This window comes from Solea senegalensis, linkage group LG1 (assembly GCF_019176455.1).
Source record: "Solea senegalensis isolate Sse05_10M linkage group LG1, IFAPA_SoseM_1, whole genome shotgun sequence".
NCBI lineage: Eukaryota > Metazoa > Chordata > Actinopteri > Pleuronectiformes > Soleidae > Solea > Solea senegalensis.
In genome coordinates this window covers 2,211,807-2,233,596 of record NC_058021.1, presented here as the reverse complement: position 1 = coordinate 2,233,596, position 21,790 = coordinate 2,211,807, and the positions used below count along the sequence as shown (strand labels likewise).

At 41.4% G+C, this 21,790-nt stretch overlaps 1 protein-coding gene across 1 annotated transcript in view; it reads left to right on the top strand.

The window, feature by feature from the left end:
- cubn (cubilin (intrinsic factor-cobalamin receptor)) overlaps positions 1-21,790 on the top strand; it is a 39,708-nt gene that overhangs the window by 10,626 nt on the left and 7,292 nt on the right. The window contains exons 19-57 of the mRNA XM_044037558.1: positions 169-344; positions 489-654; positions 1,298-1,523; positions 2,314-2,444; positions 2,763-2,952; positions 3,103-3,263; positions 3,771-3,955; positions 4,080-4,236; positions 4,361-4,548; positions 4,963-5,122; positions 5,785-5,966; positions 6,363-6,531; positions 7,145-7,326; positions 7,427-7,583; positions 7,899-8,015; positions 8,311-8,424; positions 8,748-8,876; positions 8,957-9,089; positions 9,533-9,738; positions 10,051-10,232; positions 10,806-10,998; positions 11,873-12,073; positions 12,184-12,330; positions 12,614-12,804; positions 13,087-13,255; positions 13,681-13,855; positions 14,644-14,822; positions 14,948-15,157; positions 15,793-15,933; positions 16,233-16,417; positions 16,666-16,837; positions 18,165-18,368; positions 18,494-18,643; positions 18,748-18,869; positions 18,983-19,208; positions 19,502-19,689; positions 20,261-20,417; positions 21,108-21,257; positions 21,473-21,658. Coding sequence (XP_043893493.1) covers positions 169-344; positions 489-654; positions 1,298-1,523; positions 2,314-2,444; positions 2,763-2,952; positions 3,103-3,263; positions 3,771-3,955; positions 4,080-4,236; positions 4,361-4,548; positions 4,963-5,122; positions 5,785-5,966; positions 6,363-6,531; positions 7,145-7,326; positions 7,427-7,583; positions 7,899-8,015; positions 8,311-8,424; positions 8,748-8,876; positions 8,957-9,089; positions 9,533-9,738; positions 10,051-10,232; positions 10,806-10,998; positions 11,873-12,073; positions 12,184-12,330; positions 12,614-12,804; positions 13,087-13,255; positions 13,681-13,855; positions 14,644-14,822; positions 14,948-15,157; positions 15,793-15,933; positions 16,233-16,417; positions 16,666-16,837; positions 18,165-18,368; positions 18,494-18,643; positions 18,748-18,869; positions 18,983-19,208; positions 19,502-19,689; positions 20,261-20,417; positions 21,108-21,257; positions 21,473-21,658 — 6,657 coding nt within the window. The remainder of the gene's footprint in view (positions 1-168; positions 345-488; positions 655-1,297; positions 1,524-2,313; positions 2,445-2,762; positions 2,953-3,102; positions 3,264-3,770; positions 3,956-4,079; positions 4,237-4,360; positions 4,549-4,962; positions 5,123-5,784; positions 5,967-6,362; positions 6,532-7,144; positions 7,327-7,426; positions 7,584-7,898; positions 8,016-8,310; positions 8,425-8,747; positions 8,877-8,956; positions 9,090-9,532; positions 9,739-10,050; positions 10,233-10,805; positions 10,999-11,872; positions 12,074-12,183; positions 12,331-12,613; positions 12,805-13,086; positions 13,256-13,680; positions 13,856-14,643; positions 14,823-14,947; positions 15,158-15,792; positions 15,934-16,232; positions 16,418-16,665; positions 16,838-18,164; positions 18,369-18,493; positions 18,644-18,747; positions 18,870-18,982; positions 19,209-19,501; positions 19,690-20,260; positions 20,418-21,107; positions 21,258-21,472; positions 21,659-21,790) is intronic.

Sequence of the window (21,790 nt, the reverse complement as noted above, 5' to 3'; positions counted from 1 at the left end):
TCAATGTTAAATGGATGATAATCTACACAGTGATCTTCACTGCTTCTCTCTGTAGTAGTGCTTGGCGGTAACAGAAAGAGCAACCGTTTGTTGTCAATACCTCAACCACTGATGGAAGTCCTCTCAGTTTAGTCACTGACCTTTCATAAACACTCTCTCTCTCGTCAGCTTGTGGAGGTACTCTGTCTGGGACTGGGCAGTTACGCTCCCCGTATCACCCCAATGCCTATCCCCACAACAAGGTCTGTGAGTGGGTCATAAATCAGCCAGAAGGCTACGTGGTCACGCTTGACTTCCTGTCATTTGACGTCGAGGGCAACTCCTGTCACTTTGACTTTGTTGAGGTAAATGAATATTGGTACTGTTGTTTGTTATAATCACACATGAAACTCAAATCACCAATTGTGGAAAGTTTCTGAGTATATTTATTGTAGTACAATACTCATGTGCATGTACGGTATACCTTATCTGTTTCTTGTGTTTTCCAGGTGAGAGATGGCTCCACGTCCAGCTCTCCTCTGCTGGGGACATTTTGTGGTGCTGAGATTCCTCCCAGGCTCCAGTCCACTCAGAGATCTTTGTACATCAAATTCAAGACTGACTCGTCTGTCAACAACCATGGCTTTGAAGCAGCCTACGGCTCAGCCTTGGAGGGTGAGTAGTATCAACATTCACTATCAGTTTAGCAAACTTTTATGGTACACGGTGAGGATTTAGATTTTATTAGAACTCATTTTCTCAATTGCCAGATTTAGTCTAGGATCCATCCCCGAGGATGCTACCTTTCTATTCTGTAATGTTTGTTCTGCATACGACGGACATCAGTCGGTTCTAGATGAGATTCGGATAGGAGAGACACATTAAAATTTTTCTTCTCAGCAATTCTAGAACTTTTGAGTGCTTAAATGATGACATTGAGGGACGGTCTAGTGTAATTAGCCATCCAGGTAATCTCTAATGCAATCCTGATATGATACGGTGAGAATGACGTCCCTGTGAGCCCCCCCACCTCCTGTGATATACACACAATTTATAATTTCAAAGTTTGAATGACGTTTCTATATTTAAGTATGTGTAACTATTAAGAAGCTAAAGATTTTGAATTCATGTACAATAATCCTCAAAAAACAACCATACCCATTCATATGCTAGTGACACTTTCATGTATCTGTCCTTGTAGCTCCTGCTTAGTATTTATTTCACTATTATTTTCTTTTTTATTCTGTAGAATCCTTAAGCTTTTCAACAAAACAAAACATCTCCAGCATGTTTGTGTTGTCCTTTGTTCTTGTACCAGATTGTGGTGATACACTGACCAGCCCTTCCGGCACCATCACCAGCCCGGGACATCCAACCAGCTACCCTCACGGTGCCAACTGTACCTGGTACATCAGCGCTCTTCCAGGAAACCTGGTCCGACTGTCGTTTGATTCCTTCAACTTGGAGTATCACGACAACTGTAATTATGATTATGTGGAGGTCTATGACAATGGTACTGTGCAGACTGGAACCAAGATTGGCAGGTACATCATCTATATACTGTATACACTGTATGTGTAGGCAGGTTGTGTGTTTTATTTTTCTTCCTGTCAAACTCAAGGTCCATCATAGTGCATGGTAAGAATCTGTTGTGTTGTAGCACGCCTTTCTCCATCAAAACACCCATGCACATGTATGAATCAGCTGCTTATTATAACATGGGTTTGGTAAAGTCCAAAAAGATGAAACATCATTGAACTAAACTTGGAAAATTCAAAACATATTCTTTATTTTGTCATTTATTGTCATTCTCATCAGTCCCTGTTGCAGCACCACAGACAGTGGAGCGGCAACATTAATGTACACACATAATTTCAAATAATTAATGGAAGTTTCTGATACGGTAAACAAGCATAATTCGTTCTTATGCTGTGGAAAAAATAAGCCTAGTGAGGCTACACACTTCATTTTGAGTTTACAAAGTTACTAAGTTAATAGAAATGGAGTCTCCCTCATGCTCAGATCGAGCCACATTGTGGTGCATCATTTCCCCTGGAGTACTTGCTCACTGACCTTAGACTTTTTAATATATAATTACCCCTACACTTACTGCCCCTCAGTAGAACTGCAGCTTTCTTCTTTGACTTTTCCCATGATCTCAGTACAATATCAGTTTGTTTTAACTCAACAAATGTTACACATCAACAAGATGTTTTGACGTCTTAAACATCCTTGTGGTCTAAGCTGAAGTTTTTAATCCATACATTGGACTTTGTTTGATTCAGATTTCTGTTGTTGGTTGGCAGTGACACGTGTTTTGTTGTGTACATGCAGATATTGTGGACGTTCAGTGCCTCCATCCATCACCAGCACTGACAACCTGCTGACCCTGCTGTTTGTGACGGACTCAAGTTTAGCCAAAGAGGGGTTCTCTGCCAGCTATGTCTCCATCGATGCTTCCACAGGTAAACACTATGTGATGCTGTTGTACTCCGCAGAATGTTTTATGATGTGAGGTATAATAGATGTGTGAGTGAATGGGTGAATGGCATAACTGTAGTGTAAACTATTTGGAGTGGTCAACTCTTTCCAACAGGGAAAGGCAACAGTGCTAACCACTACACCACCCGTGTGGCCCAAGCTGCAAAATACAAATACAATTAGTTTTTTTCATTTTGAAAACTAACAATGGTATTAAACAGAATGTTTTTTTACCTCAACAAAAAGAAAATGTCGTTCTCAGATACATCATTTCCTCTTTTAAATTTTGTTTCTCTCTCTAGATTGTGGTGAGACCTTCACGTCTCCTACAGGGTCCCTCAGTTCGCCCAATTACCCCAGCAACTACCCAAACAACAGAGATTGTGTCTTTAAGATCATTCTGCAAGTCAACGTGCAGATAATGCTGAACTTCACCAACTTTGAGCTGGAGGGTTCCCCTCCATCGTGCGGCTTAGACTTTGTGGAGATCAGGTAAGGAAAGACTACGGGAGGAAGAGTTTGGAGGTTTGTTACGTGACATGTTCAACATGTGGTCATTATGGTCTGCAAAACCTTTGAAGCATTTGTCTTTCTTGATACAGTATTGCTACTGACATGTTAAACTCCCCCCGTGTTCTTTAGGGATGGTGGTTATGAGACATCTCCCCTGATTGGTAAGTTCTGTGGCACTCAGAGGCCTCCAGTCCTAGTATCCCATAGCAACCGTCTTTGGGTTAGATTTCGCTCGGACTCTACCGTCACACGTAGTGGGTTCAGTGCCCACTGGGATGGATCACAGACTGGTGAGTGGCAATATTTTTGTAAGATTACACTTGAGAATACATTTGTCACAGTGCTATCCTTTGACAAGAGGTTGTGCGATTGTTTGAGGTTGAACAAGCTTTAAGTAAATCTGTGAAGGGTTGTTTAAAAGAGTGCACATTTTAACCCTTAGAACGCTGAGCATTTTGACTGTTTATTAAACGTACAGTATACACAGAGGGTATAACAATGTGCAATATAGAGTTTTTTTATATCCTTATTTTCTGCACAACCTGCAAATCTGATAATATGACACAGTTGAACAAAAATAAAAGAAAAACAGTTGATTTTGTGACTTTTTGTGTTGCTACTTTGTATCACTACTAAAAATGTGATATAAAATGAATCATAATTCATATAAATATTTGACCTATAAACACACACCCGCAGTATGTCCATATAAGGAATTGTGTATTATGACCATGGGTGCACCTGCGGCACAGATCCTACCTGTCCGTTTGATCCAATTCTTTTTCTTTCCTTTCAAGGCTGTGGAGGTACGATGACCACAGCATCCGGGGGATTTTCCTCTCCTAACTACCCTCTGCCCTACCATCCTAATTCTGAGTGCTACTGGAATGTCAAGACAAGCCAAGGCAGCCAGGTCCTCCTGTCTTTCTCTGATTTCCACCTGGAGACCAGCAACAACCTCTGCCTTTATGATTACCTGGCTGTGAGTACTGTACCTGCTGAAAGTGAAGATTGTTCTTCATTTGTTTGAGACCAATAATTGATGTTATTTTATTATTTTTATTCTGGTCCCCATTTCATAATTAAACCTGTGTGTGTGTGTTCAGGTGTATGATGGTAATAGCAGCAGTGCTCCACGGCTGGCAGAGCTTTGTGGTAGTCAGCTGCCCAACGCCATCAACTCCTCCAGAAATGAACTCTACATCAAACTGCGCACTGACAGCAGCGTCAGCACTGGAGGCTTCCTGGCATCATACACTACTAGTATGAAATAATATAATATAATAATAATAATAACACTAATAATAAACATCAACTCCGTTAAATTGAAAGTATTAAGGCAGACAGTAAACCTAACAAATCTGCTTTGTGTTGTGTTTCTTTGCAGAATGCAATAACATAGTGATTTCAAGACAATATGCAGGAGTACTGGAGTCACTGAACTTTCCCAACAACTATCCAGAAAACTCTGTGTGCAGCTGGACGATCCAGGGCAGCAGTGGAAACACCATCAACTACACCTTCACTGCTTTTGAGCTCGAGTCCACCAGCAACTGTAATTTTGACTACATCAAGGTACACTGCTTACATCCACCTGACACTAACGTCATCCTGTCCCCCCCCCCTTCACACTATTGACAACTATTCATATCATTTTGTGTTCAATATGATGCATGTTGGAGGAAGCCAGGCTAAGTGCTAAGAAATCATCTGTATCAGTTCATCTTGTGTGATTTGTTCGGGAACATTCATCTATTATTTTAACAGGGTCAATCACGGTGTCAATCACTATTGATGAAGACCTGAAACTAGTGATTGAGACCATTAGCTCCTTGGGAAAAAGCTCATTTTCCCATAGACTTCCTTTGAAACAGAGTTTTTGGGGTTATGTCTACAGTGTATATGTTTGCAGTATCTTACAGTTGTATGGTTCAGTGTTGTCGCTGTGTGTAGGTCATTCAACATGCATACTTCTCTCCACAATCCTAGCTCTATAATGGACCCAATGAGCAAGCTCCTCTGATTGGTACATTCTGTGGGTACACACCTCCTCCGGCCAACACCACCACAAGCTCAGCACTCACAGTGGTGTTCAGGACAGACAGATCAGTGTCCAAGTCTGGTTTCCAGATGATGTGGTATCAGAACGGTAGGTGGACCGAAAACACATCAGCATGACACTACACGGAAACATCGACACCGGCCGCTTCCAAACTTCACAATGCAGCAGTCCTGTCTTCACCTGAAAGCTGCTGCTCCAGCATATCATGGATAACACAGACACTTTGATATAATGGCTCTTTACGGTGCAGCTGAAAACACCAAGCAGTTTGTTTTATTTATTTATTCATTTATGTATTCATTTATTTATATTTTGTATTTAAATATTATTATTAAAGGGATAGTTGTGCTGTAGCGCTGACTGTGCCGTGTGCTCCCCACATCTCATGAACCAGCCTGAGACACAGATGCTCTCACTGAAAACAAGGCAGCTCGCAGGGACACCAGGGGAAATGATTTTAGCCACTGAACTAAAGGCTCATCTAATAAAATCTACACATGATATGTTTGCCACTTTATCTCAACATTAGACCTTTCACTGCAGAGAGTTTTAGGTTTTAAATCCTTCGTGACACACTGAACGAGGCAGCAGATTTTGTAGATTTAAGCTGGATTTTGTAGGTGAGCCTTCTGTTGAGTGGATAAAGTCTGTTTTTTCTTGTGTGCTTGAGGAGGAGCATTAAGCATCTGTGTCTCAAACCGGTTCCTGAACGATCACTTTAAGTGATCTTTGACTGTTCTTACCTGCAGGTTGTGGTGGGGACCTCTCTGGTCCCAGTGGCTCCTTCAACAGCCCAGGCTACCCCAACAAGTATCCTGAAAACAGGGAGTGTCTCTGGTACATCAGCACATCACCTGGGAGCAGCATCACACTCACCATCCATGAGTTTGATGTGGAGTTCCACCAAGACTGCAGCTATGATGTACTGGAGGTAAGATATATTACTGTATGTTGGCAGTATGATGGGGAATGATGTGTTCAAAGAGGACGGATATTTACTGAAAATCTTAGAAGCTTGTAAAATGTGGTTTATGCCAAATTCATCAACACAAGATGTGAATGAAGTATATATTATAGAACAGGTGACTCATAAGAGAAGGACTCAAGAAGACCAATGACATCGACAGGATAAGGATTATCACGCTGTGTTCTTTATCTGAAGTTTGTTTTTATTTGTTTATCCTTTTCATGCTTTCTTTCTGTGTCTATATTATTTACTTGTTGCCATTTAAAAAAAACAGCAACACATTCTATGCTGTATTCACATTTCGCTGTTCTTTGGCCCCTCCCTTTGACCATTACTTGTGACTCCCCCGCCCCCCCCCAGGTGTATGGCGGCCCAGACCTGTCCGCTCCTCGACTGGCTCAGCTGTGCACCACCACATCCAGCCCCATGCGTGTCTCTAGCACTGGTCACATGATCACTGTGCTCTTCAAATCTGATGCTTACGTCAGCGGTCGAGGTTTTAATGCAAGCTGGACTGAAGTTGCAGGAGGTGAGCACTCACACATTCATACAGTGCATCTATGTGCAGCACATTTTCTGTCACGCATCCTTCATACCCATTCTTCCCCAACGACGCATCAAAATCACCGTGGTATTTCTGTTCACTGTTTTTATATCCTATATATTCATGCTGTAAGACATAGCAGCAGCTCTGCAGACACACGACCTGTGTGAACAACACAGTGTGAGATATAGCAGATGCACATACAGTGTTTTCCAAGTATCAGAGTGAGACACATACACAGCAGAGTTAAATCTCTTTCCAAAGACATTAGAAATAGGACAGTGCTACATTTGTAATGATGACAATCGTGGATTTTTGTTTTACATTTGTAAACTCGGGTGTATAATAGCACTGAAACCAGAGGATGTTGCCACAGACTGTACATGCTGTGAGGTCCACAGTAAAAGTGTATACAACAACCAAGTTGCCATTGTATATTTCTGCAAACATGTGGGCTCAATCAAAAGTTCTGTACCTACATGGTTTCTCCTGGTTTGTGGGAAAATACTGTATGTTGCAATGTTTTTTCTAGGAAACCAGGCTTGTACATAGACATCAGAGACAGGGAAGTGTATAATAACTATCCTTGTTCCTGCAGGCTGTGGTGGCCCAGTCACTGCTCCTTCAGGGGAGATCCATTCTCCATTGTATCCCAACAGCTATCCCAATAATGTGGACTGTTCCTGGGTCATCAGTGTTGAGTCCCACCACCGGGTTTTCCTCAGTTTCACTGACCTGGACATTGAAAGTCAAAGCACCTGCTCCTGGGACTATGTGGCTGTAAGTGATTATTATTGTTATTTACTTATTATTGTTATATACCACAGCAAATGCTTTAAAGTGTCATAGCATCACTAAACTCTTATCTGTCCCTCTGTAGATTTATGATGGTCCGACCACATCTTCTCCTCTGCTTGCTCGTGTGTGTGGCAACAGTCTTCCCTTTTCTGTTACCTCGACCCAGAACATCATTTCTGTTCGCTTTAGGTCGGACTCCAGTCAAAACCACCGTGGTTTCAGTGCTCACTTCTCTGAGGGTGAGTCTGGTTTAATAGGATTGTTCACAAGTGTGGTTGAATAAGGTACTGGCACAACATTTTAAACTGTTGTTGAGGAGACAGTGCAGAAGCCACTCCTCTATGACTCTGTGGTTACATCAGCCATCCTTTTTGTTGTCAAGGGGACCCCCTTGAGCCATGGTGGTTTGAAGAGAATTACAGCCAAGCTATTATCTCTGAACTTCATCTATCTCCTTCAGTGACAGACTGCATACATCCTAAATGTATGAAGGATGTATGAAAGCAAACATGAACTGTGGACATTAATCGCATTATTCTGTTTGTCTCCCACAGCCTGTGGTACAAGCATTATCACAGACAATGAGGGAGGGGCCATTGCATCACCACAATACCCGTCACCATATCCAGCCAATCAGAACTGCAGCTGGATCATCAAAGCACAGGAACCATGTGAGTTTCCTCAGTCACGGCCCTCAAAGTAAACAAACTGCACTGGTTTATACATGAAATAGACTTTTTTCCCTCTCTTGAACCAATAATTACAACATTAAAACACAAATAGTGAAGGGTGAAAGGACAACTGTATCATTTTATACTGGAGGCCCAGCTTTTATGTAAAATGATGGTTTGATTGACAGCAGAAAGGACAGAGAACCACAGAGAACCTCCAGGGACACAGAAGTGCCTCTTTCATCGTAACATGTTTCTTAAATGTTCCTTAACCTGAACTTTTCCCTGTGGCCAGTCAACCATGTGACCCTATCATTCACTGACTTTGAGTTAGAGATGGTCAACACCAACTGCTCCCATGATGCTGTGGAGATCTTGGATGGAGACAACTACCAGGCACCTTCTATTGGTGAGTGAGTGAATGAGGGAAGAAGGGAGGGTTTTCACTATACAGTCAGGGGTATTTGTCTGCTTAACTTTGAAATGAGCTTCTGTCCAAATACTTAAGCATCCTCACTTGTTGTTAGTTGTCTCACAGTGTAATACCTTTTACTGGTTGCTTGGTTGATGCTTATTTTAGTCTTAGTAAGTTTTTATGACATTGTATTGCTGGTGTACAGGCAGGCTGATCCAGGGATAACAATCGACACCAGAGAGGTCCAGCTGCAGCACTGCATGTATATGCATGTATTCATGCATTTGCATTGAAATATGATGTCATTATTTCCTCAGGGCGTTATTGTGGCTCTGAAGTTCCTCACCCAGTGACATCGTTCAGTAACTCTTTGGTGGTGAATTTTATCTCCGACAGCGTGATCTCCAGAAAGGGGTTCCGCGCTACATACACCACCTCCACCTCCAGTAAGACACACCAGGACAAAGCACTCGCACTGATCCAGAGTTTACACACAGAGGATCATTTTGTCACCTCTTGTGTTCAGGCTGTGGAGGAGAGCTGGTGATGGAGAGTGGTGCATTCAACAGCCCTAACTACCCAGACGCTTATCCGCCTAATGTGGAGTGTGTGTGGACCATCAAAAGCTCACCAGGAAACCGTCTGCAGCTCTCATTTATGTAAGTTCATGTAGACTTCACTCACACGTGTTAATGTTGCAATAGAACATATCTGTTTATACTGTATGTGTGAGCAGCCACGAGAAAACCAGCAACATGTCGGCCCAGCACAAATCAAGGACTTAACTTATATCTTGATTTATGTACTATACAAACTATATGTGTGTGTGTGTGTGTGTGTGTGTATATATGTATGTATATACATATATATATATATATATATGTATGTGTATATATATATATATATATATATATATATATATATATATATATATATATATATATATATATATATACATATATACATATATATATACATATATATATATATACATATATATATATATATATATACATATATATATACACATACATATATATATATATACTCATGTATATTTACTTTTTTTTTTTTTTCAATAACAGTTTTGTCTTGTGTTCAGTGTCTTCCATTTGCAGGGAGGAGCTAACTGTCTTAATGACTACCTGGAAATTAGAGAAGGAAACTCCACCGGACACCTGGTCGACAGATTCTGTGGAAATTCGCTCCCCGCCAACTACACCTCTGTGATTGGCCACATCCTTTGGGTTAAGTTCGTGTCAGATGAAGCCACGAGTGGAGCAGGATTCAGAGCCACCTTCTCACACTGTGAGTGTCTTTTTGAAGACGGTGCATCAACATCCTTTTGCATTCATTCAAAAATGAAAGATATAATAAAAAACCACAAAGTGATTAAAAGAAACTAAATATACAATAAAATACCTGTGTTACTGTGTCATTACAAGAAATGTCCACCTGCATGATTTTATGTGTGCTCGTTTGTATTGATATTTATCTTATTCTTACACTCACTTGGTGTTTATCACATACTAATAATAGCTTTCCTTAACTGTCTTGTTTAAACCTTTAACCTTTTGACGTTTTCTGACATCTGACTTTTGATTTTCTCACCGTTCTCAGTGTATGGTAATGATTTGACTGGGGATTATGGTCAGATAGCATCTCCACTGTATCCCAGAACATATCCAAGCAATGCTGACTACCGCTGGACCATAACCGTGGAGGGAGACAGCTTTGTCCAGATCCGTTTCTTGGACATGGATATTGAAGATCTGTATGATTGCTTTTACGACTACCTCAAAGTAAGATCGTGTGTGTGTGTGTAGTGACATTGTTCTCTTGATTTAACCTGTGATTGTTACAGTCATAGCACATGAAGCATATTCCCATTATAATTGTGAGTCACAGTATTATTCCAATAATTGTAAAAATCTGGTTTAAACTGTATCTAAATGTATCTTAAACATACTGGAATCGCATTTAAATTCTTTTTTTTGTTGGTAGTTTTTTATACATAATTTTAGTGAACGTTTGAAAGTAAAGGATCTTAAATAATATATATATTTTAAAAAAGCATGAGGTCCTGTAAGAACTGCAAAGATTCAGCCTCTTTACTAGTCTGGTCGAGTCGAGTCACTTAAATTAAACTTTAATGATTTCCTTCATTCATGATTTTCCCAAGAATAACATTTTACCAAAAAGTTATTGTAAATTATTTTTTATTGTGATGCACTTAAATCATTTATTGTCCCGTCGCGTGTGCCCAGATTGTATGGTAGTGTTGTTTGAATGACAATAAATGACTGTTGACAGTGTAAAGAAGCATCTGTAGCTACAATGTAACATTACCTATTATGCCCTTGTCTCTTCTCCAGATATTTGATGGCTCCAGTGTTCATTATTATCCTCTCGGGACGTTCTGTGGTTTGGGCAGGCCTCCTCTCGTAAGAAGTTCAGGCAGCACGATCACGCTGCAGTTCCGCTCTGATACAGTGGTGGGAGGACGAGGCTTCCTCGTGGAATGGACCGCTATCCAGGACTCTGGACCACCACCCACTATCACACCAGGTCAGACCCCACAAACCAACCATCTGTTTATTTGTCCCATTTAATGTCAATCACCCATCAAAGGCTATAAGACGGGATATAATTGCACATTGAAAAAGAGAAGCAGAGTGAAATTACAATGAAGCTGTGTACAGACTTAATCTCATTAGTACTGCATATATATATGCATACTACACATATAGCCTTTACTTTCTCCTTTACTGACATGTAACTGATTGTCATTGTTTGTTTGTTTATCATAATGAGCTCTGGATTTGCTCCTCTTTCACACAAAATGTTGAAATATGGAATCAAAGCTGATGTTTTTGTGGTGGTTTAGTAGGTTGAGGTAGGTGTGGAGTTAGGTTTGGCTGTTTATTACACATGCTTGGACACAAGTACGAGGCTGAGAAATCATCATCCACTAATGTAGAAACCATCTCCATAGGAATATCCTTAGGGACTAACCCCTTTTTCTGCAGATGTTAACACCACTATAACCAAAGTCATGTTATTTCCTTAATTAGCTCTTAATTAGCTATCAAATGTGCGTTTATCTGGAAGGAAACAATGCAGTTGGTGTCATGAAAGGCTGAATTTAATGAACGCCAAGTTAGTCAGCCTATGAACTCTTCAGCCTACCCTCGGCAATGAATTTTTCCACCTTATTTGATATTATACAATTGTGATATTCAATACATTAGATGGAATAGGCAAAACACAAGTGTTTTTAATGTAGTTAAATATGATTTTCCCTTCTCTAGCCCAGGTTCTTCAGAACAGAACATATACTGGAATGAACCTTATGCATGCATGCGTGTGAGTGTGTGTGTACATGTTTGTTTCCTCTATAGAACCAATTTAAACATGTATGTATGTGTATGTGCATTGTCAGGTGCATGTGGAGGGATGCTGATGACGGGAGCGAGTCCCAGCTTCCTGTTTTCTCCTGGCTGGCCTAACAACTACCCTGAGGACCAGGATTGTACCTGGTTGATCCGCTCTCCAGACTCCACTGTAGAGTTTAACGTCTTGTCTCTGGACATGGAGGACTACCCTCCTGTTTGCTACTTTGACAGCCTTGTCATCAGGGATGGTAAACCATCAACATTTGTTTGTGCACAGATATGAACCTGAGAGGTAGATTGACTGACGGCACCATACTTCTGTACTCCTCACTGTGTATGTGTGTGTGTGTGTTGCCAGGTGAAACCAGTCTATCTCCTGTGCTGGCTACATCATGTGGTCGGGATCCTCCAGGTCCTCTCCACTCGACAGGAGATACAATGTTTATTCACTTCTCATCAGACAACAGTATCAGCGGCCGAGGCTTTAATGCCTCCTACTCCAAAGGTAATTTGTTTGTTTGATTCCTGGGGTCCCTGGGCAAAATACTTAACCCTAGGTTGTCTTGAATCTTTTTAGCAGCATGTGAGCGAGTCTAAATGATGTATACGATGTATAAGTGTGAAAAGTGAATGGGTGAATGGCAAAAACCTGTAGTGTGAAGCAATGTAGTCATCGCTATTATATAAATACAGACCATTTGCCATAGACATCATACATGTAGTAAATAGGGAGTGATGACACACTTTCACGTCCACTGCATGAATTAAAGAAAAATGATTTTTTTTAGGTTGTGGTGGCCTCCTGCATGTAGACCGGGGAGTTCTGAGCAGTCCACACTACCCACAGAACTACTTGCCTCAACTGAACTGTAGCTGGCATGTGATGGTGACGCCTGGCTTCAGGATTTCTGTCACTTTCCAGAGCCCTTTCCAGATTCAAGGATATGGAACTGAATGCAGCTTAGGAGACTACATTGAGGTAAACAGTCCACATGTTCAAAACCAAAATCTTATCAATATATTCACGTCTGCATCTGTGTCACACAGGAAACTGACTTTTGTAATTTGCACCAAATTTCAAGTAGACAACCATCGTCTATAACTCGAGGGACACAGGAGCTGCTGGTGCCTTGATTTGTGTCAAAAATTGTGTCAATTTTCTTGTGGGCTAGGATCTAAAACCTTCGTCTGAGTTTTAAGATTCACAATCCACGATCACCGAGAATAATAAATAAATGATTAACTTCCTCTGTCTCCGCAGCTCAGGAATGGTCCTGATAGTTCATCTCCATCACTGGGACCACGTGTCTGTGGTTCGAGCCCTCCATCTCTTCTCCAGACGACTGACAACCACCTCTTTGTTCGCTTTTTATCTGACGCTTCTAATGAGGCAACTGGCTTCAAGCTGACTTTTGAGGCTCACAGCCAGGGTACGTACTCGTTCTTGTTTTCTTTGCTGCCTCCGTACATATACATAATAGGACTATGGACTTTGTGCGGTGAGAATTCTAACAGTGAGAATGTGTGAAGGGTAAGAGCTGAGTACATACAAAACTACAGCTAGTGATTTATGATCAGACTAACAACGCTTTCCTCAGTAAATTGGCCTTTTCATGTTGTGTTACAGCTGAATCTCTTATGACTGCACAACTCAAAACACAGCAACACAACACGGTTCCATATGACCATAACACAATCAATACAAAAGGAAAACTACACTGAACATGTTCCACTGGTGTCGCAGTATTACTATTATTCATTTAATATTAATTGTGTCACTTGAGAAATCCTATAATTTAACTAGCACACTTTGTTAATGTGCTGTATGTATGTATGTATGTATATCTTTCTTCAGCATGTGGAGGCTTCGTTGAGCTGAATGATAACGATCCACCAGGTTACATCACTTCACCCAACTATCCTCAGAACTATCCCCAGAACATCGACTGTATCTGGGTCATCGCTGTGCCCAATGGAGAAGCTGTCCAACTAGACTTTGAGGACGAGTTCTACATCGAACACACACAGGGGTAAAACACTGAGACACAGTCTATGTCGTCATTTACAGTTCCATGCAACGGAAATCCCCGACCTCTAAACCAATGTCATCATCACAAATCAACCCTGATAGAATTGATGATAAACTTAGCCTAAAATGGCAACTGCTTCATCTTCCTGCTGACTTTTCCGACTGGAAACTGAATGTCACCATTCAGTTTAGGTCCCAAGGAGATGTGGCACTTTTCAAAGGTTTAACAAACGTGAGGGAAGTAGTTGAAGTGTCTGTAGCGATACGTTCCAAACAGCAGGAAGGATCAGCGTCTCAGAAAGCAGCATGCACACGAGAGAGAGCACAGGGATTAGCAAAAACAACAAGCAGCAAGTAAGTACGAGAGTAAACAAGGTTTTTCAGGAGAGTAGTGTGTTACGATCTGGCTACGAGTGACTGCAGAACCAGGAAATATGTATGCTGAGTTGATGAGTGAAGGTGGGCAGGTGAGCTTATTCCAGGAAGTGGCGAGGCAGGGCATAAACCACTTTCTGCAAAGTCCATAGAAAAAATTAGGGTTTTTTCACATCAAGAATAAATGAAATGATTTATTTTGTCTGTGTTTATTATCTTTTTGTTCTGATTTTACCAGTGACAAATATATACCACATTGAGCAGCTCCCATGTCTCCACAAGCTAAAAACAACTCTTTGGGAAACAGTTGGGAAATCATTTATTTATAAATGTGAAAACAATGCATGTTGGCATTTATAGTTTCCATACTGTGTTATCTCCTACCAGTGGTTTGACAAGACGTGTATTTCACAGGTGTATGTACGACTACTTAGAGGTGCGTGATGGCTCAACTTCCAGCGCTGACTTAATTTCCCACCTGTGTGGCAATACTAAACCGTCTACCCAGCATTCAACAGGCCCCGCCATGCTACTCAGGTTCAGAACTGACGGCAGTGTCACACATAAAGGCTTTAAGGCAAAGTTCTCTAAGGGTAAGCGCACGACAATCATCACAATCTATTTTCTGCTTCTACTTATGTAAATCTGGATCACAATTTTATCATTTCAGCCAAAAACCATTGGCCCTACTCTCACTTCTATCTTTGCTCCATTACAGCAACATGTAGTGGTACCTACAGAGGTCAGCGGGGCACACTCTCCAGCCCTGGCTTCCCAACTTCCCATTATCCTGACAGTTCCAGCTGTGAGTGGTACCTGGAGGGACCCACAGGTCACTACCTGACCCTCAGCTATGGGAACTTCAGCCTGCAGAGCAGCTCAGGATGCTCTGCTGACTATGTGGAGATCAGAGAATACAATGCGTCAGGTGAGAAAACAAGGGTCCGCTCAGCTCAGGGTTTAGCCAGTGTCTTGTTTTCATTACATTTTTGGTGTAAAAGTATTGGACCACCATTAGATTTGATGTTTTAGTAATGCTATAATGACTTATAGTGACTTTGTTGGAGCACATCCAGAAAATGGTTTTAAAATAATGCTGCTGCTTCTACAGGTAAAAGTCTTTGTGGTTTCACTATAGTGGTTCCTTGTTTGCAGAGTATGTCTCGGTAGCTGAACTCTAATTGATGTTACTGGTTAAAAAAAAGTTAAAAATATCTACACCAGGTTTACTCGAGACATTTGAGCATTACATTCACATGTTGTATAAGTTAAACTCATTGAAAGCTTCGCTCATATAGACGATTAATTTCCCGTCAAACCAATTAAAATGCCAGTGGTTACAGAATTTGAGAGACATAAAACGACAGTTTAGCTAAAGACCGAAGTCTTTTGCACGAGAAACAAACCTCTTCAGATTAAGTCAATTTTGTTTTCATTGCAGAGACTGAATGATGGCAGTTTCATGTGTACATACCAGAGTATACATTGTGTTTTCCCCGTTTAATGTTTTGATTTTGTGTGAGAACGACACTCTGCTCGACGCTGTGCTGTGTTTGTGTTCAGGGAGGCTCCTGGGCCGACACTGCGGTAACAACCTTCCAGCTTCCATGGAAACGTCTGACAGCTTTGCCTATGTCAGGTTTGTCAGTGATGCCGGTGTTAATGCAGCAGGCTTCAGTCTGTCGTTTGAAGCCAGTGTTGAAGGTACAGTTTTCATCATCATTATTATTGTTAAAGCTAAAGTAATATAGATTTTTGCCTGACATATAGTAGACGTTATATCCCTTTCATACATCTTTATGTGGAGTCCATGTTATAATTTGTGACAAAACTGAAGTCACAACTATATATTATCTTTTATTTTGTTATCATCATCATTATCAGCATTATTATTATTATTATTACTATTATTATTCAAGCCAAGATTTCAAAATGTGATTTCTCCTGTTGATGACCAGTCTTGGTTTTGCTCTTCCTCTCCCTTCTCCTCCTCCTACTTGCAGCGTGTGGAGGTGAACTGAACGCTCCTTCAGGAACTATCTCGTCTCCCAATTACCCCAACTTATACCCACATAGCCGGCTGTGTCGCTGGGAGCTTGTGGTGTCACCAGGCCACCGGATCACATTCACAATTAATGACCTGCGGCTGGAAGGTTCTGGTAGTTCCTGTGCATATGACTACGTTGATGTGAGTTTTTTTAAACTATACATGTCATAAATCACTTGTGCAGCAGATTATTATTGCAGCATTGCAAGGACAAAAGACATCAGATTTGTTTTCAGATTAGATTTAATCCAGACAGTTTTATTTGTTAATATGAATCACGACATGAAGATGTCAACAAATAATATTAAAAGTGTTTTTGACTTAAGCTGTTAGTAGTGTTTTAATAAATGTGTACCTCGCCCTACTCTGTTGACGTTTGTGACCTGCAGGTACTGAATGGGTTGGCAGATAATGCTCCTCGCCTGCAGCGGTTCTGTGGTACAGTACCAGTCGGCACACAGGTGCGTTCTTCAGGAAACACCATGACCATTGTGTTCCGTACTGACGCCTCCGTGTCCAATGGTGGCTTCATGGCGTCCTACTCCTCAGATGAGCCTGCAGGTTCGTTACCCCGGATGTAACACAGTCAACATATTAACAACCTTAAAACAGACTAACAGTACATTAGTATCACTGTCTCTTTGTGAGTGTCAATGTGTGTGTCTCTGTTGTAGCAGGATATACAGTATACAATATAGAAACCCATTTAAAAAGACAAAGTCTTGGCTAAAAACATAGAATGAATCCTGTATAAAGTTCGTCTGAATGGAATTCAATGGGAAAATTAGCTAATTTCTTAATTTTCCTGAGAAGTCATTGCCCCAATTTCATTGATGTCAATTGATGTCAACTGATGTCAATTTTGTAAATTATATTCCCATTTAGAGGAAGCTATACAAAGTATGGCACTTAAGAGTGGACACCAGTGTGATTTACAGCTGTTGTTGTCCAACCAAACCACCAAATTGCAAATCTCAAGGATTCAAAACTGGGTTTTCAGAATCCTCTGGGTGATGTTATGACACATTTCCACACACAGCAAAAAGCTTCACGCACTTCCACACATTCAAACTCAAATAAAAGGGAAATTGCATTAGCCTGCAGACATCTCATACATCACTGCACCTAATGCAGTCTGCAAACATTTGGCTTTTGTCTGTATTGTGAATAGATGCACTCCAAGGTCAAATGACTGCAATAACGGACGCTGTATAATTTCACCGTCTTATTCTCACATTTGGCACTCAATCATCTGCACAGTCACACATGGAGGAGAGGAAACTTGGACTTGGAGTGCGACTCAGTCGAGGTTACCACCACACACCCAATATATTTAGTAAGATTATATGCATCCTCAACTTATAATGCATTATAATCTACTTGTAACACTATAATTAGTTGTAAGCACTCATTAATGCGTTGTGTATAATTAATGCTTAATACTCGTAATGCTTTATACAATAATAAAATAATGTTGGCCTTACAGTACACAGAGAGGCAAAACAAAGAACAAGACAGGACAAAGCATGGCTCAAAAGAACAAGAGAGAAAAGAACAAAAGAAAAAACATGCAAGAGTAACCGCCTAGTGACGGCTGGTGGATTTGGTTCCGCGACCTTCCGGACACCAGTCCACTTCCTTAACCACCAGGCCACCATAGAAAAGATGACATTTTAACGTTTTCCATTAACCACATGTTTTACACCACAGATTAGAACGAGAATAAAAGACGCAAAAGAAGAAGTATGCTGTAATAATGTCGGTTGGTGCGTGTCACTACCCGACCCGTACCGGAAACTCGATCCCTTCCATTCTGATGGATGAATTATTATTGAACAGTAATTGTGTTATACTGAGAGGTCATATACTTTCACTTTGTCATTGTTAGTGTGTGGTGGAATCCTGGACAACCCAGTGGGCGGGAACATCACCTCTCCTGATTACCTGGTGTCCAACTACAGCAACAACCTCAACTGCGAGTGGCTCATCCAGAATCCTCGGCACATCAATTCCTCTATTGTGGTGATTATAACAGACCTCCACCTGGAGAACCACCAGACTTGTGAGTCAGACTACCTCAAGTTCCGCTTAGGTGAGTACCACACAGGCAATATATATATATGTTGTGTATATATATACATATACATATATGTATGTATATAAAACACACACACACACACACATTAACACAATGATCACTGTGTCTCTCACTCTCAGGTAATGCTGATGGGGAGCTGTTGGCCAGGTTTTGTGGGCAGACCACCCCTACAATCCCCATTGTGGTCTTTACCCCAGAGCTGTGGATCCAGTTCCAGACTGACGACACCCAGGGAGACCTGGGCTTCAAGGCCACTTACATGTTCTCTGGTAAACGAGACAACAGAAGTTTGATTAACTTAATCGAGAGTTTATTTTGACATTACCTTTGTGTTTAGCATTCTAATTTAACCATTGCGATGCTTATTGTCCAGAATGTGGAGGCTGGCAGGTTGGCGAGGGAGGGGTTATATCCAGCCCTAACTACCCCAACACCTACCCTGGCCCCAGTCGCTGTGCTTGGCTGCTGGAGGCTCCAATGGGACACACCATTACAGTGAGTCTGCACCAAGTCAAATGAAGACATTTACACTGACAATACTGTCTGTGGCTATTATTATTATTACAGTTGCTGATGTTTTTAACTCCCCTCTTCCAACTCACCTGCAGCTAACATTTAGCTACTTCAACTTGGAGCTCCACCCCACATGTGGCTGGGACTCGGTCAGCGTCTTTAACGGAGGATCCCCTGGCTCTCCTGTTATTGGCCACTACTGTGGGACCACTTCCCCAGGAACCATCCGCTCAGGTTCCAACAAGCTTGCTGTTGTCTTCCTGGCTGACCACAGTGTGTCTAAAGGAGGCTTTGTTGCCTCCTGGTCTGCTGATTCATCAGGTGAGAAACCCTCATTAATATTAATATTTAGGAACATTAAGACTAAACATGAATGCTTTTCGACGCGGCGTAGCGTTGGGCATTCTAATAATGTGAGGATGTCCAATTCTAACAGGACACATCGATGATGACGTCACTTTGTTACACTGAAGAGAGCCACATAGTCCACACCTCAGTGTTCTCTGTATTACTTTCATATGATGTTTCATATAATCTACTCGGCAGTAGTTCTCGTTTTATTTGTATATTAATTATATAATAATAATAATGACCTATATGTGCTTCTTGGCCAGGCTGTGGAGGGGTGATCCATGCCGATACGGGTACAATCAAGTCTCCAAACTATCCTCAAAACTTCCCGGCCAATGTGGAGTGTTCGTGGCAGATCATTGCCCACGAGGGCAACCATCTAGAGATGAGCTTCAACAGTGATTTCCAGATTCCAGACAGCAGTGGAACCTGCCAGAGCAGCTACATTAAGGTACGAGCACTGAGCTGCAGCACAAGCATGGAGCTAATGAGGAGACAAATACACATGAACACTGTGCGTGAATGGTGATGCTCCTTACTCTGAGAAATTCAATCTTTTTAGTCATTTTAAACTGAAAGACGTTTAATATTATGGGATGGAATGACTTATATTATATATTATATATATTATGACAATAATAAACTGTTATGATGCGCTGACAGTTTGTGACTGGCTTCTAAATCTCCTGAGAAGATTCACTAAAGATCCAAATCTTCCAACTTGTTCACTGAACTTTGTTATGCAACAAAAACATTAATATATTTAGATATTGTAACATCCTTTACTTTCAGAGTGTACTACTGTAGAATTGTAGTTTTTTCTGCACGGAAGTTCTCTCCATGTGTAGGTGTGTTTTCTCCAGGTTCTCCAGTTTCCTCCCGCAGTCTAATTATTTTAACTCGTTTGCTTGTTTACACAGTTTTGTCTTAAGGTTCAGACAGTGGTGTGCTGTTGTTGTGTGTTCAGTAGTGTGTACCATGTGAATCCACTTATCCATTTAGTGTGTATTTTCTTTTTACAGGTGTTTTCGGGTCAGAGCCAAAATTCTGATGCTCTGCTGTCAACAGGCTGTGGCTCAGTGGCACCAGGCCGGATCATTGCTCCAGCTAACATCATGACTGCAAGATTCCAGGCCACTGGAGCAACAGGCAGAGGCTTTGCTGCCTCCTTCACGACCAGTAAGAAGCAGGCAGACAAGATAACGCTGCCTGTTAGGCGTCTTCTCACATTTAATCTGTGATCGCATAAGAGTCCAGAATACGAGCAACCAAGCAAAGTCACTTTAAGTACTCTGAGAGATAGCCCCAATGAGGATAAGGACAGTTACAGGATAGGTCCGGTTATTTTAAGTGTCAACACTCGTGTCAACACTAACCACTCACTGAAAACATGGCTGCCACAAGGAAGAACAGATGCTATTTACTTAATAAAGAGAAAATGAGCACTTATCTTGCAGGCACATGGGGGTTGCTGGTCTATTTTATGTCCAGACCGGGCCGAGAACACTGACTGTACCCGGCCCAAACCCGAAACAGTTGTGTAAAAAACAGTGGTTGTAGCCTTTATTTATTACAAATGACGAAAGTTATTGTTACATCAAAGAGGAAGACCAACCCACGAACACACACAATGATACACACAATCGCACACATCATGAGTTATTACTAGTGTCGTTTAGCGGACTTTCCTTCTTCAGAGAACATCATGGTGGTGAGATGATGGTGCAGGTGGAGACGATGCTGACACAAGACTGAGAACAAAGAAGGATTTACTTTAACTTAGCCTGTGTCCACGTCAGTGTCAGAATGAGGTCAGACACAACCATTCCAAACAACGTGCATCAAAAAAACCTGATGTTTTGTCTTCAGGTTGTGGAGCAAACTTCACAGCTTCCAGCGGACGTGTCGTTTCTCCAAATTATCCAGCCGACTATCCTGACGGGGCCAACTGCAACTATGTCATAGATGCTGGACAACAGACAGTGATTGTTGTCACCTTTAAAGTCTTCCAAGTAGAAGGCAAGTGTTTGTGCAGTCGCAACATATGGAACCACCTGCAGATGTATAATAATCATTAAGAATGCACTTTATTTATACAAATCTCAAAGCACACACAAAAACACACATTAGACAGGTCTGTTTCAGGACATATGTTTTGGACTTAGTGTTGTTGACCACCAACCATCCATGACTGTTCACTTGCTGAGTATGTGTCCTGTTTGTCTCATGTTTAGCGCACTCTACGTGCCAATATGATGGCCTGAAGATCTACAACCTGGCTACAGGTGGCTCTCCTATTGCCACGCTGTGTGGCACCAGTGTTCCAGGCCCCTTCTCCACCTTTGGCCCCATGTCACTCCATTTCTACTCTGACTCTGTGGTCAGTGACACTGGCTTCATGGCAGAATACAGAGCTATTCGTAAGTAAAGCTACATACATAAAATTCAGCCTTCAGCTTATTCAGTGATCAAAACGGGAATGTAATGTAGACAATGTAAGCTGCGTAATATTTTCAAAAGTTGAAAAACAAAAAGGTGTGTGTGTGCGTGTG